Source organism: Culex pipiens, chromosome 2 (genome assembly GCF_016801865.2).
Source record: "Culex pipiens pallens isolate TS chromosome 2, TS_CPP_V2, whole genome shotgun sequence".
In the NCBI taxonomy this organism is placed as follows: Eukaryota; Metazoa; Arthropoda; class Insecta; order Diptera; family Culicidae; genus Culex; species Culex pipiens.
The window spans coordinates 101894903-101915463 of NC_068938.1; the positions used below are offsets into that span (position 1 = coordinate 101894903).

At 39.4% G+C, this 20561-nt stretch overlaps 2 protein-coding genes across 2 annotated transcripts in view; one reads left to right on the forward strand and one right to left on the reverse strand.

Annotated features, from left to right (window-relative positions):
• The window catches only part of LOC120424094 (uncharacterized), a 243706-nt gene that overhangs the window by 141326 nt on the left and 81819 nt on the right, over positions 1-20561 (reverse strand). The gene's annotated exons all lie outside the window — the stretch shown is intronic.
• On the forward strand, positions 11097-12831 carry LOC120424095 (prolyl 4-hydroxylase subunit alpha-2-like). The gene is made up of 3 exons (XM_039588108.2): positions 11097-12426; positions 12483-12648; positions 12704-12831. The coding sequence occupies exons 1-3, from the start codon at positions 11131-11133 to the stop codon at positions 12808-12810; spliced, it is 1569 nt and encodes a 522-aa protein (XP_039444042.1). The 5' UTR covers positions 11097-11130; the 3' UTR covers positions 12811-12831.

A 20561-nucleotide genomic window follows, 5' to 3' on the forward strand; every position in this document is an offset into this window, starting at 1 on the left:
TTTTAACTGAAATTTGTCCAATTTCTTTCATCCGTTAATAACTATACGAAAACTATTTCATTACACTACTTTTCTCAAGTTAATTTTATGCAAAATCGTCCAATCTTTCGAATGAAAATGGTTACGTAACGATAAGTGGTTGCGAACACGGTCAAATTTCAAAATTAAGAGTAAGTTTCCCAAAAACCCTGAAAATTACCCTTGAAAAAATAATTTTTGAAATGTTTCTCAAAGTGTGATAGAAAGCCCTTGCGATTACCTTTCCAACGATATATAAGTTTTTGATGTTTGGTAATGTATTTTGGGAGATATCATTTCTTCAAATTAGGTCATTTTTTCGAAAAAATCCATTGTTCAAAACAAGTTTTTATTTACAGGTGGCTAACGGCTGACATTTTCATTGGTTCGAAGGTTGTTTTTATGGTTTTTTGGTGCGCTGAATCGAATGAGAACATTGCCGTAACGATTTGAGAACATGTGCATCTAGTGGTACGGTTTCAGCGAGAATTGCTCACATGTCAGTTTAAGGGAAGTTTAATGAACTTTTCGAATCTTTATTGACCCAGACGGGTATTTTTTTCATATAGAACAAAATTTTTCATTTAAAAATTTCGTGTTTTTCTAACTTTGCAGGGTTATTTTTTAGAGTCGACAATTACAAAATTGGATTGATATATAAACATAAGGGTTTTGCTTATAAACATCACAAATTATCGCGATTTCACGAAAAAAAAGTTTTGAAAAAGTTACTTTTGCGTGTCTGTCGCGGGTGACGATGAACGGCCATGATCAAATCGCGAGAATTGGTGATGTTTTTGAGCAAAACCCTTATGTTTATATATCATTTTTTTTAATTGCCTGTTCTACATCTTTGTAGAACATTGTTACACTCAAAAAAGTAACCCTGCAAAGTTAGAATAAAACACGAAATTTTAAAATGAAAAATTTTGTTCTTAATGAAAAAATGACCCTTCTGGGTCAATGTAGATTCGAAAAGTACATTAAATTTCCCTTAAAATGACATGTTCCAAAAAAAATTTACAGTCGAGTAACGGAAATTGGCAGAGTTTTTAAAACTTTTTTTGTGTTTTTTTTCGATGAAAAATTCTAGGGCGTCCAATTTTCCCGGGTTTAGAAATTCCCGGGAAACGGGAAAAATATTTTTCGATTCCCGGGAATTCCCAGGATCCCGGGAAATTTTGTAAACAGAAACAAAATCTATGTTTTCATCTTTTTGTTATGTTTTCAAGCATAAAATCATAGCATTCGCTCAATACTGTAAATTGGTGATAATCTACACTTCAATCTAAACAAGGACAGCAGTTTTTTAATAGCTTAAAATACTTTAAAAATTGTTTGGTTGTTGTTTTTTGTTCTGCTTTGGATTTTAAATAAACCACATTTTTATTCCAATGTGATTAAACTTAAATTAGTTTCGTATTGATATATTTATTTATTAATTTTTTAAAATGATATGACTACAAAAGCTTAAAACATTTCTTTGGAACTGTCTATAAAAAAACAAGAATGTACAATGTACAATGTAAAATCTCATGTTATACATAGAACATATTTTACAAATTTTCTTTAAGTCACTACCGCGAACTGGGGAAAATCGGGACTTCAGTCTGAATAGGTACAGGAGGTTTTAGAGCAATTAATTTGAAAATCGGTGTATCAATTGTTTTGATCTGTTCCTGTTTTATCCGAAATCAAGCAGAAAATTATGCAAAAAAGTGCTGTTTTAATAAGATACTTTTGTTCTGATGTGCTCCAAATGCCGGTGTTTTATACAAAAAATTAAATATGATATTTTTATTTAAGAGGCAGTATGAAAAATAATTAAATAAAACATGATCAAAACGTCAAATGCTGTACCAAGTAGGCGAATACCTGTTTTACCCCTAATCGTAAAGCTAGGTAAAAATTATTTTAATTCATTTTAAATGGCATTTTTTCCAATCAAACTTACAGTTCCAATACTTCAAACTTAGGTGGAATTTCCCGAAGAATTCAAAATTGAGACCAAAAAGTGCCGCGAAAAAATATGAGAAAAACTGCGATTGGCCAAAAAGTTAAGATCGTAGGCTTATATTAAATGAAATTACCTAACTTTTGACCTATAGGAGATTAAGGCTTTAAAAAAAATCAATTTGGCATTTTTTGCAAAAGCTATAAGAAAAAGTGAAAACAATCTCGGATTTTTATGGCACATTTTGAAGGGCTTTAAAAGACCTTTCGAATACAACTAAGAGAATGGGAATTTACCAAGTTTAACGAAAATGCGAGCAATTTTAAGATTTTACATGTTTTTTGGACCTCATATTTCAATGCTTGTTTTACTCCACTTCCCTTTGTCGTAGAGGGCTCATATTTGGCATGAGTTCATCTTATGTATAGACAAACAAACGCTGAAAGTTTCATCCAAATCGGAGCACCTCGATACGACCTGTTACAAATTGGTGAAAAACTCGCTCTTATGTTTAAATCCGTAAATATACGCAAATATAAGGCAGCGAATGGCCAAGAAGGTTAAAGCTGCCAGAAATAAATGAATTAACAACAACATAAATATTATTTCAACTCTTTTTAAAATAAATACAATTAAATAAAAAATATTTATAGCGCTAGGCATTTTGCGGATCTGTAATCTAAAATTTTAAGAATTTTCCCTAAAAAGCCAAATTAACTGTATTCAACTGTTTATTTATTTTCACAACCAAAACTGAATTTCCAGACCAAAATTTGATTTTGTTTTCAATTTCAGGAATTCCCGGGACAAAATATAAAAAAAATCCCGGGATTCGGGAATTCCCAGTTTTGGAAAAATCCCGGGAATTTTGTCCCGGGAATTCCCGGGATGGACGCACTAAAAAATAAGTTTTTTTTCAATTCTGAATACGCCATCAAATCGGGCGTACAATTTCACATAAAAGTCTCTTTGACACCAAATTTCCATCTCATCACCGTTTCAGGCTGCAAATTATTGAAAAACACATCTTTTTTCGCAAGTTCAAAAATGGAAGGGGTCGTACCGTCCCTCCGTCATGAGATATCAAAAATCGGACCTCGGATTCGTGATCGGGGACAGAAGTTATTCACGCAAAACGAAGATTTCAGGACACCCGTCCTACCCGATTTCCCAAAATTAAAAACATTTCAATTCACCCAGATAACACTGTCCCTGCGGGTCCTCCCGAGGCAGACAACTTTTCCTTTCCTTTCGCGCCACCGACTCATTCATCGATCTGACATCAATCCACCCCCCACCATATCGCTCGGGAAAACTGGTGGTTTCCGGAACCACCAGCCCCAAAGACCAAGACCAACAACATCCACTCGGGGGACGTTGTGTGTCGTTCAAAGTTTTGGCTAACAGAACGAATTACACAGTCCAACAAGATTTTGTCTCTGAGTCGAGTATATGTGTTCCTAGTAGAATTTTGCCTGCTGAATCCGAATCCGGGTCCAGAATTGCTCCAAATGGTCCCAATTTTGAGATACACCCGTTTGAAATGTTAGTTTAGGCCAAAATTAGCTACTTTGTTGACTATTTTACAAAAGAACTATTGAATAAACAACTAAACCAATACATGTATCCTAAAGTTCACGTTTTCCCCTTTCTGAAACACTCCTGGTTTTTAAAATTTGATTGTTTCTACGCATATTTATAGCCATTTTAAAATTATATTTTCAGTTGGTTCTCATTCAAGTTTTTCCAACTTGCATGCAAGTCAAATTATAATTTTAAAATGGCTATAAATATGCGTAGAAACAATCAAATTTTTAAAACCAGGGGTGTTTCAGAAAGGGGAAAACGTGAACTTTATGATACATGTATTGGTTTAGTTGTTTATTCAATAGTTCTTTTGTAAAATAGTCGGCAAAGTAGCTAATTTTGGCCTAAACTAACATTTCAAACGGGTGTATCTCAAAATTGGGACCATTTGGAGCAATTCTGGACCCGGATTCGGATTCAGCAGGCAAAAATCTACTAGGAACACATATTCTTGTCTCAGAGACAAGAAACATTTGATTTTTTGTTGAACTGTGTTATTCATGCTGGGCTGGGCGCTCCCAAAAGGGGCATCAGTTTGTGGTTTGCTGGTTCCAGGGCCAGGCGAGGTTCTCGAGACTAGTTCCGAAATGGTTCTGAGAGGTCTTCAAAAGCCGAACCAGACTCTGGGGAGGGATGGAATCGCCCCCAGAAAGGAAACAAAAAGCTTCGAAAAGAATGAAAGAAGGTGAGAAAAAGCCGGAAATGGATGGCAGGTGTTCGGGGTTTGAGAGGGGGAGGGGAACGGGGGTGGAGTCCTCCCTGAACTTGGAGCTTGGAGGCTCCCTCGTGGAACGTTTTGGAGGCCTTGTTGTAAAAGAATGTTGTATACTTGTGGCACATAGAAGGCTGAGTTGGCGGGAGCTTGTTTTTGTGTTAGAAACAAGAGAACGGTAGAGTGGGTGGTGATTGTGTAGGTCTGACAGTCGGTGGAGCTTTTATGTTCCGGCTGCTACGGTTCGAACCTTGTGGAATTAACATTATGGCAGGGAGGTGCGAGATATTTTTGAATTTAATTTTATTGAAAACATATTTTTTGGGACACCATCTGAAAAAGGTTATTTCTAAATGGAAAACAGCCAGTATCTAACAATTTTCGAAATCCTTCCCAACGCCACTGACATCCTGCAAGAAAAAAGTGCGTCGTCGCTACGACCCACCTCCCACAAGGTCTGGAAGTTTTCTCCTCCTTTGGCACCGGGGGCTTTTTTCGAGCTTTTTTTAGCCCCGCCACGCATAAACAACCTTCTACATAATGTACGAACCCGACTCCAGAAATTTACAAACGAGAGCTTCTGCTGCTGCTGCGTATTTTAGGGTGCGTTCGATATCAAAGTACATGGAAAGTTTGTGTTTTCTGTGATCTTTTTCCCCTGTTTGTATTCAACACAAAAAAGGTTTGGGTGAGGCTTTTTTTGCATGTGGTATTGAAATATTTAAAGATCTAAAACTGAAGTTAAGTTCAAGTTTCTTCTAAGATTTTTAAATCGAATAGTTATTGTTAATACATGCAACCTCATAGAAATTCTTCAAATCATTCTAATTTCGTCACTTTACTCATGAACAGAAATCCTTCGAATCCTTGAACATCGACACAACAAAATCCACCGAAAAAAAAATCAAGGAAGAACTGGGAAGGGCCGCGGGATTGTTCCGCTTCCGACACACACATACACACATGTTTCGGGATGGCGCGCCAGGACGACAGCCAGCCAGAGAGGAGAGGAGACACAATAACTTCCCGCAGACGGCACCAGGCGCCGTGAATATCACCTTCTTGTTGCCAAGAATCCTGGCCCCGGCGGCGGGACTGGCGCTGCTGGAGCCAACCACCACCCAGCACCATCATCATCGTCAGCAACTTTTTGGGGAGGAGGACTCTAGTATAGTAGGAATAGGATATTTACGCAGCAGGACCAGGACAAATTTAATCGATTGAACGGAAATCGGGCGCGACAAAGGATGTGGTGTTTGTCCGTCCGGGGTGGGTTGGGATGCTGGTGCCTGCCGGCCGAGGCCGAGGTTGGCAGGAATGGAGAAGTGATTAAATTGTTATTTTACGCGGCACAGATAACCGACAATGCTATCGTTGTTGTTTTAGCTGTTGATGGTCGGGAAATAGGCGGGAGGTGCGTAATTGTGGGAGTGAATAAGATTATATCTTGAAATTAAATGTTGAAATTGCATTTTTGGAGTATTTTTTGAATGTTGTTTATTAGAACTTTTTGTCCAACTGTTATTGTTTCATTAACCTGTATTTTTATTTTATTCCTTTTTGTAATTTAAAGTCGATTATCTGGCCATCTTCTCAATACCATCATCGCTCGATCTATCAATTAATTTTCCAGTCCCTTCAAATAGCATACTTTAATTATTCTTTTATTAATTTGATACCTCTCGCACTCGACGGTCCCTTCAAAATCGACATAGAGAAAGTCCCATGTATTTCAGTATTTTGTTTGAAAAACAAATAATTCGCTCTACAACATTGCCTTGGCGTTCTCGATTGCGAGATTCCTACTCGAAACTAAGTGTCCGAAGGCTTGATTGTTGAGGCAATTGCAAACCTCTTTTTACACCTAAGCTTCCATCCACCCCGGGATTCGAACTAATGACCTTTGGATTGTTAGTCCAACTGCCTACAAGCGACTCCACCGAGACAGGACCAGGGAGACGACACCTGGACTGAGCTAACGACATTTACTTCCCCGTCCGACGGAAGGCGTGATCATGCAAATCTCGTCTCGAAAAATGCCACCGGAACCATCTGAGATCGAACCCAGGCCGACTGGGTGAGAGGCAACCACGCTTACCTCTACACCACGGGTCTCGGGCTCCGTCGTTCAATATTTCTATTCTTTGATTCAGAACTGTGTAATTATTTGAACATGTATGGTCAAGCTCAACCCATTTCAATGACTCATCACGCCGGTAAACTTTACGCAGTAGGCCTGGCCACATTAACGTTTGTGGTATTGCATTGCATTGAAATTAAATGGCGCTAGAGTTTGATTAGATAAATTAGATAGATGTTTGTTTGTTTCTTTCGTACTACGACACTTTGCCTTGTCTAGTCCTTTTTTTTTGTTGTTTTATTTTCTCTCTTCCTATTTGTTTTCTCTGGGTTTTACCCTATTTTTCATGCTGTTTGTTTTTTTTTTCTCAATCAAAAAAAAAAAAAAAGTTTTTTTTTCTATTTGTTTTGTTTCGCTGTCCAACTGTTACTACTTTCAGTCTTCATGTTATCATGTCTTTTTGCCTGGTTTTCCACGAATGTGGAGTATTCTATATTTTTTCTGTAAATTTTTCTCAACAAAAAAAATCTCGTTTTGTTCATTTATATTTTTTCTGTTGTTCTGTTTTTTCTGCGTTTCCTTCATAATTTTTTAGTTTTCTAATTTTTTTATGTTTTGTTTTGAACTTTTTTGTGTTCAAATTTTCTTTATTTCCGTTGTAAATCTTTCTATCATCATCATCTTTTTTGTATAGAGCGTCCAATTTACCGGGGTTACAAAATTCCCGGGAAACGGGAAATTTTAAATTTAACGAATATTATTCTGATCCTGTTTCTGATTAATATTTGTAACAAAATTGTATAGAACAGCAACTTTAATGGTCAAAATGAGTGTGAGGATCAATTAATGGCATGACTGCTTGTAAAAAATCATGCGTACCTAATAAAAAATATATTATTAGTATTTTTTGTTGAGAAGTATTTTTTCAATCAAAGTATTTGGACAGTGAAAATCTATGCTCCACAACCATAAAATTGCTTTTAAATTTGTCTTAGTGACCATAAAGTTGAAATGAAAAAAAAAAAACCATGATGAAATAATGTTTTTCATGGCAAATAACTTATTCCAGAACAAGTATTTTCAACTTGTGAATAAATATATAATCATTGAATTTGCCTTAAAAATCTTATTTCAAGCGTTTTTTAACTTGTAACACTATTTCATGAAATCACAACTCAAAGTTTTCAAATATTCTAAAATATGGTTCTTTGGGTAAATTTCATATGATACGAAGTTGTTTTTAATGATTTTTCATGGTTTCATTTATGGTATGATTTAAGTTATATGGTCATATGGCTCAAAAATTTAATAAGATTAGTGCGCTGACCACGGGGACGCGCTGTCTTGGTTTTGCATGCTCATTTTCATTTCTTTTGTGTCGCTGTTTGTGTGCTTGGGTGAGTGGTTATTATAATGAAATAATGGCATCATTAGTGCGCTGACCACGGGGACGCGCTGTCTTGTTTTTGCATGCTCATTTTCATTTCTTTTGTGTCGCTGTTTTTGTGCTGGGGTGAGTGCTTATTATAAAGAACCGGCCCGTGGCTTAATGGCTACGGCTCCCGCCTCATAAGCGGATGGTTCAGGGTTCGATTCCCGACCGGTCTCCTTGAAATTTTTCGACTGTAAATGAACTTTGAATATGAACAAAAAACGCATAGAATCAGGTGGGCTTCAAACTCACACCTTTGGATTGGAAGTCGGATGCTCTAGCCATTCGGCCACCAAGGGATTAATACTTCTTGAGTGAATTAATCCGTAGTGGTGAAATAATGTCACAACGTCATTTACTATATAATTCAACAATCCCTTCCCCAACGATTCCCCTACACACCACACACCATTATAATCTATAAATAACTCGAACCGGTTGGTACGGTATGTCCCCGGCTTTTTCTTCTTCCCCTGATGGTTCTATGAAATGTGGGATCCGTTCATAGAATCTGTATCATGCGGTTAATGCAACGCAGTAGGCCGGGCCGGGCCTTTAATGAGTGTAATACACTTCGGGGGTTATCGAAAGTATTGCAATCATTAATAATGACAAGAAGGAACTTGAGGCGTAATCTAACCATAAGTTCTTCCCGGATGCTTTCTTCGGACTGGCTGCGCTTGTTATTGTTTTTTGTATAATTTCAAAACATTGGTGCCAAAAGTACCTTCGCTTGTATTTCGGGCATTCCCGGGACGGGAAATTGGACGCTCTATTTTTGTAGCTTCGCAGGGTTATTTTTTAGAGTTTTGTAGAGCAGACAATTGGGTCCTAAAATTAAGTGAATAAACATCCCAAATTTTGCGTCTGGTACGTAACGAAAGAATGCTCTCTAAATTGGATTATAAATTCGTAATGTGTTTGGATTTGGAAAATGCACAGTAGTCCAGATAATAAAATTTCCGGTTCGACCTTTACACATGCGATTCCAAGAAGTCACAAAATGAAAAGGTCAACTCAAAGTTTTTTTTTGTCATGGGATTTAAAGGTCATCCTTGGCTACCCGATTAATGGTTTACGCAAGTGAAGGTCAATTATTCAAGTATATTTTTGATTAATTTTTTTTGAATCTGTATAAGGCTATCGTATTTTTTTTAAAGTTGTAGAATTCTAAATTTTAAATAAAAATCGAGTCTTACCCACCAAAATATACACTACCCTCTTATATGTACTCCAGGTGGTGACACTTTCATTCCAGCATTATTCACAACGCAATTCGAGGACATTCTACGAACGACGCAGTTTGCTGGTAATTATGTTACCTTTCGCGCGCCACTCCACACACAATTGTACACTACTGTTTCACGTGTACCACGTATGCCTCGACGGGGAACATCCGTCCATTACGAAACCAGAAAACACACCACCATCGGAATCCTTGTCCTCCATCAACGATTCTTTGTCCGAGCGAAGACGTTTGAACAATTGGCCACTTACGACCCCTACAGTTCTTCACCGGGGTGTGAATTGTCCCGGGTCGTTTCCTTTCCAGCTCAACCGTGTCCCAGAAAGTTGCGTATCGCGCGCGCAATTCTAAAGTGACACTTTACCCCTGGCTGAAGAAGTGCCTCTCAACACGTGTCCCCTGTCGTCAGCCCTGGTTTCACCCCGGGAGGTTGCTGTAATTATTCCGCGACGTCGCGGCACATCCAGAAACCAGAAGGCCGCCGCCGGCAGCATCTGCAGTGTGATCCCATAAATTACCGCCATCATTATGGTAATGTTGTATATTCTTGCGCGCGAGTGTCATAAAACAAGGAGGTTTTTTGAATTTTTGACGCGTAGAATCGAGTTTCAGCCTGTGCTCCACAGAAAAGTCGTAAAGAACTACGGGATGACTTCGGAGATTTTCAGGACCGTAATAGAGTTGCAAGTTGCGACCTTTTACGACCACGTGCACGCTCGCAGTTATGAAGATATTAGCCGGTTGGAAGGGCAACGATTGGAACAGCTTTGTGTCGCCACAGGGACTACGGGGCGCAAAATTCATAAATCTGGAACGAAACCCGCCGATTCCGGACTATAAAATGTCACATTGACTCGCAGGGCCATTAAATCTGTACGCACAAATCACACTTTACATTTATTCGTCGTAAAACCGGTGCCGTTACGCGTTGGAATTAGCTTTAACAGTTCTGTCATGGCTTGGAAAAATCGTCAACTAATTAGCACCCGCAAAGGGGCTTCCAGGTATAACCTAACAACTCAATAATCTCATCAAACATCTCCAGTATGCTACCAATACAGGACAGAAAACCCGAGCGCCCTTCGAGTCAATTAATGCAATTCCATTAGGTACCTGCAATGCCCGGTGATGTACGGAGAATACTGATCAATATTGACTTTTCTTTGAGGGGTTCCCATATCTGGCCGGCCCGAACCATTGAGTGGTGTTTCCACACACTGGCTACATTGTTGCCAGCAGCCCCGAGATGATCTGCGTTGGACGAGGGGAGGATCAGGTTTTCCAAGTAACGCACACCGGCTTCAAGGGGGAAAGTCTCGCCGAAGGTGCGCCACACCGTCTGGTAGATGAGTTGGGAGAAGTGATGCCAGATTTGTGGGACTGCAAATTGGTATTTCTAGAAAAGATTTTGAAAATCACAACTCTTTAAATCTTCAGTTGGAAGTGTTGGAGCTTACCAATTCGGGACAGATTAACTTTGGATAAGCGAATCCAAATTTGGCAATTCAAACATCTGACAGCTGTCAAAGCACGAAAATAACATTTCTACAAATATTCTGCAGTGAGGTTTGATCTATCCCAAATTTTCATTCTTCGCTAATGAGACGTGGTAATATTCCAACAGAATTCTTTAACGAACAACGTCTGACGTTTTACTTGGGAATGTATTAGTGAGATTAATGTGTCTCCAGAAAATCTGAAAGTTAATTCATCGAACTTTAAGTTTAACGATATTTTGCGCAAGAGAGAAAAGAGACTTTTCGTATTTTTCTATCAGTAATGAGCTCAGTGAACTTGAACTCAATGGACGGAAACCGTTTTTTTTTATGAACTACGTTATCAAACTGCTTCCACAAAGTATATTTTGGCGGACTATTGATGCCAATATTGGCCTTGGTAACATAAAAAAGTACAAGATAATGTATTATTCAACAGACTACGTGCAATATACGGAGCCCTTATCAACCCGTGCTGATTGTTCCATCCGATAATATCACTCTATACATCGTCTGCCCAATTTCCTGATATCTGAACGTTCAAACATCCGCAACCTGGAACAGCATACCTGTTCGCGCCAGTCTCGTTCGAATAACGCGCCGACATGGCCGCACCAAAGTTCCTGCTGTCCGCGTTGGGCAGTGTCCTGTTCTTCCTGCTGGCAGTGGAAGCCCAAATTCCCAGCGAATTCTACTCATCCATTCAGAACATGGAGCTGCTGCTGAAGAGCGAACTCGCCATTCTAGACCGACTGGATAAGATCATCCGGCTGTCGGAGGCGAAGATTAGCGAACTCAAACGTCAGCGGGACTCGCTACGGCAAGATCTGGAAGGCGTTGACTCACTCGAGTACGTGTCCAATCCGGTCAGTGCGTTCCTGATGACGAAGCGACTGCTGAAGGATTACCAGGATATTGACGATTTGATACGGAAAGAGTTGGACGTGAAGTTGATTGATGAAACGACGATCATACCCGCCACAGTTGATTTGTTGGGTGTGGCGGAAGGTTTGTCGAGGTTGCAGGATTTGTACCTGTTGGAGGTGGAGGATATGGCGGACGGATACATGTACGGGTACAAGTTGAACCGGAAGCTGAATTCAAAGGAGTGTTACGAGATTGCCCTGGCTATGTCTCAGAGTACGGTGTTCGAGAATGCCAACAAGTGGTTCCGGGAAGCGTTACGCCGTTGGGAGGCTGAGGAATCTCCCAAGGTCAGCAAGGTGGAAATTTTGGACTATTTTACGTTCAGTTTGTTCGAGGATGGAGAGTACCAGGAGGCGTATGATCGTACGATTGATCTACTCCGGTTGGATCCAAAGAACGAGGGAGCCCTCCAGAAGAAGGAAACTTTCGCAATGTGGTTGAAGTTTGTGGAAGAAAACGGGCCTATACCAAAAGAGCCCAAACTGTCCCACCCTCTGTATGAACCCTTGTGTCGAGGTGAAGTGCATCGATTCGCCGACGAGCTTTCGAAGCTACGATGTCGGCTGGATACCACAACTACTCCCTTCCTGCGATTGGCTCCGCTCAAGGTTGAGGAAGTTAGCCTGGAACCGCCCATCTATCTCTACCACAAGGTGATATCGGACGAAGAAATTGACAAACTGATCGAGCTCGGCAAGGCTCGGCTGAACAGGGCTACCGTTGGCCAGATGGTGTCCCAGGTTCGGATCAGCCAGAACGTGTGGCTCAGTGAAGAGGTAGATCCGCTGCTGGGCGTTCTACAGCGCCGGACGTACGACATGAGCCGGGGGCTGAGCATGCAGGGCTTCGACATGGTGCAGGTCAACAACTACGGTATCGGTGGACACAACATCCCGCATTACGACTGCGATAGCGAGTATCCACCGTTTCCGCAGTTTAATATGGGAAACCGGCTGGCAACGCTGATGTACTATGTAAGTTTGATTGTGAGTTTTGGAACCTGAATCAAGTCTCATAAAAATCTTTGTAGCTGAGTGACGTCGAGGTCGGTGGCGGAACGGTCTTCCCCCGGCTTAGTCTCGGGGTGTTCCCCATAAAGGGATCAGCCATCTTCTGGCACAACGTGCACCACAACGGCAACGTGGACGAACGGATGCTGCACGCCGGTTGTCCGACCCTAATCGGGTCCAAGTGGGGTAGGTATCAGCAGACTTTGGGGCTTAATTTCATACTAAACGCTTCTCATTTCAGTGGCCAACATTTGGATTCACGAGTACCACCAGGAGTTTGTGCTGCCTTGTAAGTTGTATGCGGAAAATTTACCCGAGGACATAGGCAGGGAAGAAGAGTCGAATTAAAAATTTAGAATATTCCAAAAAGTTATTCTTTAAATTTGGCAACACTGCCATCTGAATTCACATCATATGATGTTAGGAACTAACCATGGCATGTACCGGCCAAGGTACTAAGCAAACTCAGTACAGGAACAACTTGGCTTCTAGTTTAGCCCCGGCGGCGCATCAACTCTCAACCTGGAAATTGTAATTGATTTACGATGCTAAAAATAATCTCCAATTTAAAGTTAGTACACGACCAGGTTGGATCATCTTTCCTGGATTCACAGTTGAGATACAAACTGTTGTTGAGGAAGGTTCCACCCATACCCTAAGGTGGATTGACGGAGAGGGTGTGTCTCTCTCTCAGATGGGATGGTCACTACGTGTGATTCTAGTTCCGCACCGAGAACAGATGCTAACCGGTACCGTACCTGCAACAAGAGAAGAGAAAGTAGAACGTTGAAATTCAATTTACTATCTAGGTTAAATTGGGGGCAATTTTAAACCTTTTTTTTACGTCAGAGAGAAACGGAAAGAAAGGTTGAACACTGATTGCAGATGGTGTGTTTATTCGTCCTCTCAGCGGGAAGTCCGTGATACCATGCCACTTTTTTTGTGTTGCATCAACTCTGTGGTCATGTGGTCATGTGACCCGCTTGGACAAAAGCCGAACCGACCAATAGATAACATCAATTTATGAAAATAGCACCCCGCTTGCGGTCCTAAATTGATTCAATAAAACGTGCAAACACACACACACACACACTGACATTCGCGCTCTTGCAAACAAACACAGCCATGCGTGAGAAAGTGGGAAGAACGCTGATCGAGCCCCCTCTTCCTGGGGGTCAGTGGTACAAAGTTGGACCTTTACGTTATCAAATGGTCTAAAAACACTTAAATTATACAGTTTCAAAAACATAACTCTGGAACTTGTTTTAGCACTTCAAAATATGTTAAAAAAAACAAAAATAATTTATTCGAGATTTCAAAACGTAGGTGTATCTACGGTGAAATTAAAATTACTTTTGAAAATTTTCCATACTATCATATCCATAATCATACCCAAAGAGATTTACTTGAAATATTCAAGTTTTGCAATGAGTTGAATACAAAAATTTGCGCAATTCCGGAAACACCCTTTAAAATAGGATTGTTTTTAGTGGAACGTTACAGTGCTGAAAAGTTGAAATTTCCAGCGCTAAAATAGATGCTGGAAAGCACTGTATTTTTTTGCGATGAAAAGAAGGCCGTCTTATCATTAGAGAATGACTCGAAAAGTTAGTACCGATAGGATTCCAATTTATGTTTTGAATATTATTCTAAAGATAAAAAATGTCTCAAGATTTATATTTTTAAAGCATGTACGGGGTAAGCCACATAATGTCCAGATATGATTTAAAAAAAAAAGTTTTTTTTAAATAGTGCTTAAAAAAATATGCAAGTACAAAATTAATTTAAAAAATACTGGGATGACTGTGAGGTAAATTTTATTGATCCATTTATCGTAATTATCGTTTTGATCGTAATCTTCATCAGGAAATGATGACAGATTTTGTGTCAAACTGGTGAATTTTCAAGAACTGGTAAATTTTCACCAGTTTTTGGGGAATTTTCATCAATTTTTGGGGAATTTCATCATGTTCACATTTTTACACATTTTAATGTAAGGCCGTTGCAAATATTTTTCAAAGTTTATGTAGAATTGGTAATTTTGTTTTCTTGTGCCAGTTTTCAGTTTAATGATTATCTGAAACTATTGATATAGAATTGATAATGATTAAAATTAAATTCAGACATAAAGAGTGTTTAATTTGCAACAAAAAAAAACATTTTTTTTTAATACCGAGTCGAAGTCCAAATAACTATTTGAAAAAGAAACATTTTATTGCAAAAGAAATTTAAAAAAGTTCAAAATGTTTCTAAACACTTTTGTGTGATATTATTTGAAAATTTGACCTCGACCTTATTTATTTATATTTTTTCAATTCAGATACTCAATTTATTTATTGAAAATTTCATACACAGCCTTAATGGGCCGGTTATAGAACTATTTTGAGTAGCCGTCGCGGGACGGATTCGGCCCGCGGGCTGGACGCTAGGCAGGCCTGCTGCAATGCTTTTGAAGGATGCAAATTTGGTTGAAAACTGTTTTTTGGCGAATTTGCCGTTCTTGAGGCGATGTTGGTTTGTAGAGTGTTAAATAAAAAACAGTCATGATAATTTTGAAAACAAGTCACTTTTAATAATTCTAGCAAAAACATGTCCAACAAGGACCAATTCATGACACTTGCCCCTGTTATGGCACGGTACACACGGGGCGGCATTCGTATCACACAAGATAAATTAGCATAAATTTATGCACATGTGGACAGGTTTTTTTTTGTTTGTGAGTGGAACAACTGCGTCCGAGGGACCTTGAAGTGACTTAACTTTTTTTTGTAGAGAGCAAAGTCTGAATTGATTTAGTCTTTGGAGAAATAACTTCACTCGGAAAAAGAAAAAAAAATCAATTTGTTTGTGGCATTAACAATACATTTTTAATTTAAAAAAAAATAGTTCAACACAGAAAGATCTGATTTCGGCTGACAAAAAGATCAATTAAGATCAATTGAAATGAGAAAGCGGCCAACATGGGGTATTGCATCAGCTGAGCAGAAGGTTTCCCGGAAAGAAAAAAACAGACAGCTCGATTTGGTCAGCCAAATTGAATGCGGTTTCTAATTTCATTTGCATTTCGCAAAAACCGAGGTGAAATTTTGCATAATCTTCTAATATATCATGCAGAGCTCCAGAGCTATTGGGATGCAACATAGAAAATGTCAGCCAAATCACATGGTGCTGCTGCTGCTGCAGCTGGTGAACATTTATTAGTCTAATTTAGGATCGAATGAATAAAAAATGTATTTTTTGTCTAAAGACAAGCATGCATGTTTTTGCATGTTTTTTAGGCAAAGTTAACTAAGATTTTAGTTAGAACGAACGATAACTCATCGATTGTTGGATTTGCCTTTTCGTGAAACCGATCAAATCTAACCCAAATCCACATGCCATTCCTACTCATGTGATGGCGATCTAAATGGCTTTCTCAATCGCATTTTCTCAGCGGTATGCGGATCGTTAAAATTTCACCATGTGCAATAACCTACCCGCATATCTCCACCCACCTCACCCCACCACACGTGACGCATCACGAAAGTGCAACAGACGCGAAAACGCGACGCTTAAACAGCAAAACACGTGGCAGACACGCCACGCTGAAGTTGGCGTGATGCAAAACAGAACGAACCGACGCGACGACGTCCAAGATCTTGATCTTGCAGACAACAACAGCAACGAAAATCGTCAGTAACGCACAGATATAACTTGGAAGTATTTTTGGGAATTCCAAAGAGAGACGCGATACGTTACGTGGGAGGTAGACGATACTCGTAAAAAAACAGAACGGAGATGGTCAACATTCGACACATCGAACGGCGCGTCTAAATTTGTTCGAAATAACAACTTTCTGATGAGTGTGATCAAGTGGGAGACTCGGGACGCGAACGCGCCTTACTCTGGGTAGAAGAAGAAGTCACATTTTATGATCCATTAAAGTTGGTTGAAACGTTTATGCATGGAAGATGGTCCAGAGGGAAGGGCAGGGGGTTGCTCGAGCAGTTGAAATGTCTACTGATTGAATCAGGTTCATCTATATTTAGAAACAGATTTTATGACGCTGCCTTCAAACGTTGTACTTTACTATGCTTTTGGATTGTTGGTACACTCAACCCTCGATGGTTGGTCACTTTTTTGTTTGACACTTTTTTAGTTTGTACCCCGTTGGTTGATCAAAATCAAACTGAAAAGTGACGAACTGTCACTTTTTCACGGTGCTCACGCACACTATCAAAACAAACGTTTGGTAGTGTGTGTGAACTCCGTGTAAAAGGGGTGTCAAATTAAAAAGTGACCCCGTTCGTTTGACAACAGTTGGTGTCTAACTATCGGGGATTGAGTGTACAGCTGGATTAAATGTATTTTGAGCTGAATTGTCAACATGTTTGTTTCGACTCTGTAACCAAGTCCTTCAAAAGCTGCCTTCAGTAACTGGTTAAGTGATCAAACTTAAGTCTCGTCTACCACTTCCCGCCTGACAAGTCCAACGGAATAGATGTTAATATTAAATAAATTAATTATATTAATTATGACAATGAGTTGTACATGTGCGCGGCTTCGTCACCACCAGATACCCTTCCCCTCAACGCGGACAAAAAGGAAATCAGTCAACCACGATCGCCGAGAACCTCCCAAAACCGCAGCCCGACACGACTGAGTCTTGCTGACAGCAAAGAGGCCACCGCTGCTCGTCCGTAGAAGTCCATGTTGACGCCGCCGTGGAGGAGGAGGAGTTGGCGACAGATTCGTGTGCTTGCCGCGCGCGCCACTTGGTCGACTACCAGCGTCGTCTTGGCCCCGACATCATAAAACGACAACAACAGCAGCACGACGTTGTCGATGCTCTTGTTTGCTGGCAGATCTACGGGGCCATGTGGACTCTCGGGAAGCTCCTCCGGTTGGGGTTCAGGGGTGGTCCTCTGCAACTCCACAAAACAAATTTGAGAAAGTCATGTTTCGTTAGGGGTTGGACCTGTAGTACCTACTCAACCATAGATTTTTAGTAAAATTTAGCACGTCCAAATCCGTAAAATTTTGGCCACCACTGCCCTCTTCAGCCTAACAAAACAGCATCCTGCCATGACGTTGCCGTCTCGTATAGTGCAAATTTTATTTATGGCACTTTGAAATAAATATCTCCTCTCAGGCGTACGACGCTGCCAGCCTGTATGTGTGCATGGCTGTTGGTGTGCCCCGTGGACGACATGTACACAAAACAACAATGTTCCCGAATATGATGGCGACCGACGACGCCGCCTCGCCGTCGAAGATGGCGTCGGGAGGGGGTTTTTGCTCTCGTTTTCGTTTCCTTCGGCGTGACCGTGATGGCGACGTGCCGCCGGCCGCCATCACCACACCAGGGCAGCCCCGTTAGGTTCAGGATACGACGGGGCTTGAAATGGCCCATCCTGGACGGAGACGACGTGTTCAGGGCATTGTTGAACGGGTCGTTTTAAATCGGACAAGATACTTACTGAACCGTATAGCAGAAAAGATATCACACTTGTCAAACATTTGCAAGAAAAAACATAAAGATGTGGCACTAGATGAATCATGGTTGATCGTGACCTCTCTGCAATGGTTTTAAACTGAATTATGAATTTTGTTTTCATATATATATTTTTTTAATTTCAAAAAATAACTTCACAATTGCTGATCGACTTAATTGAGTTATCGACAGCTATTATCCGAGGTAGTCAACCGAACACAACTACTGTCTGTCTGTCTACATCGCACGTGTTTATGGATCTTAAGTGTAGACTACACAACATTTGATGTTTGCAGTACCATGTGTACAACCGAGCTGTTGGAACAAAGGAATAATTGCGATAAACTGCCCTTTAAAGTTTCTCACATCTTATATTTAATCTTATAAACAAATAAATGGTTTATTTCATTCGGTTAAAATTTTAAACAAATAATTAAATTCGAATGAAGCATTTTTTTAATTTTTTTTTGAAAAAATAAATAAATGAAAGATGAAAAATCATTTATCAAAAACATTTGTTCAAGTAAAAAAGTGTTTTTTTTTTTCTGATGACCCATGAAGAGTCCGGGCCGCACTTTCGAAGCGGATTCAGTGGCTATTTCTTAACATTCCAACGCCCAAGGCTCCAAAAAAGTTGGAACGGTAACTTCAACTCGCTGATTCTCGGGCATAACTCAACCAATCAAGATGATTCTTCTTTTCAGTGATTTGTTAGGATGTCTAGATGATTCTAGAACTTTTCAGAACTTAATTTGATCAAATCTATAATTTATGCGATCGAAAACATCGTTCCAACTTTTTTTTCGCGTGTCAGTCATTTTTAAAAAAGGTGGAACGATGTTTTCGGTCGTAGAAATTACAGATTTGTTCAAATCAATTTCTGCAAAATTTTAGGATCATCAAGACATTTTTACAAATCACTGGAAACAAGAATAGTCCCGATTGGTTGAGTTTTGCTCGAGAACCAGCGAGTTGAAGTTACCGTTCCACCTTTTTTGGGGGGCTTGGGCGTCCGTGTAAGTTAAACATGCGTTGGGCGTTCCAGTGTTAATGTTAACATTCCATAGATCGCCTTCTGGTGTCAGGATAAGGTCCAGCTTGTGATGATACAGTACCTTCCATTTACTAAGCAATCGAATCCAGAAGGGAAAAGATAACCAGTTGTGTTGGTTCAAGCCGGGATTTGAACCCCGATCTACCGCCTACGAGGCGGAAGCGTTACCACTAGGGTACGAGGCGCGGTCAATTTGTTCAAGGTAAACGAAAACAAAATCGAAAATTTTACGTAAAAGTCTTCATATTGACGATTGCCCTAGGTGTTGTTCTTATAATATACGAAAGATTTAAAAATATTTGTGTAGAAAAACATAGTTTTTGACCATTTTAAGATGGTTTGATTTTGATGAGTAAGGGAGCGTTCTTTTATTACGTAACGCAGTTAGGAGGAGGAGGGGGGGGGGTCGAAGTCCGTGTTACGATTTGCTCAAAATCCGTTTTTTTAAATAAGAGAACGCTCCCTAAGATTTGGTTTCGCAGTCTTGGCAATATTTTCATTGAAAAGCCCACTTGTTTTCTCAAAATCAATAATATCAAAATTACGACAACATTCCAAAAAGGCTAAATAATAGTTTTACGTGATTTTGACATTCGGAAAATATAGGAAATTAGGGAATTTCCAGTCTGATGGCAAGATTGTCAAATTGTATGTATGGGCCGCGATACTCATATTGGTTGGACTGTGGACCCCGCTATTTGGTCGCTTTACCCCTCTGACGATAAATATAGGGTAAAAGAGCCAGCAAATGTGTAATTGAAAAAATGTTTTTTTTTTGTGAAAAATTATTTTAAGTTTTGTTTTTGATTATGTTTTGTCAAAAAATCAATAACTAGAAAAAATAAAATTTTATTCAGCCTTTTGAGGACGAAGTCAATAGTTAACATTTTTTAATGTTAACTCATAAACATATTTTAGTGTTAACCCGAGCAGACGGAAATAACGCGGGAATAACATTATTTGATATTGGAAAATACTAGGCCAATAACATTTTATGTTATTTATAACAAGATTTGTTATTCGCCGTTATGATTTTTTTGTTATTGGATTGTTATTGTAATAACAGATTAATAACATTTTAAGTTATTCTTCGAACAAATCTTTGTTATTATTTTTTGTTATTTTAACAACTAATCCGATCATCCGAATAACAGTTGGCGGTATTCCTCCATAACAAGAAATGTTATTCCAAAGTTGTTCTGGCTTTCAACCGATAACAATTTTTGTTATGATAACATAAACTGTTATTCAACTCTTGTGCAAAAGATAATTGTTCAAGAAGAATCCATAACACTTTCTGTTATTTTAAGAGTATTTGTTATTGAAATGGCATGAATTTAGTTATTACCGTCTGTTCGGGAAATGTCAATATTCCAAGAAGATAATGTCCAGCTTGTGACGATAAACTACTTTTCCTTTACTTAGAAATCGAATCCAGAAGGGAAACGATAAACTGCTATGTAGGTCCGCACCGGGTCCTGAACTCCCATTTACGAGGAGGAAGCGTTGCCGCATGGCTCGGTCTTAACAAAAAAAAATAACTAGACAATAAATAACACTTCAAATTACAAA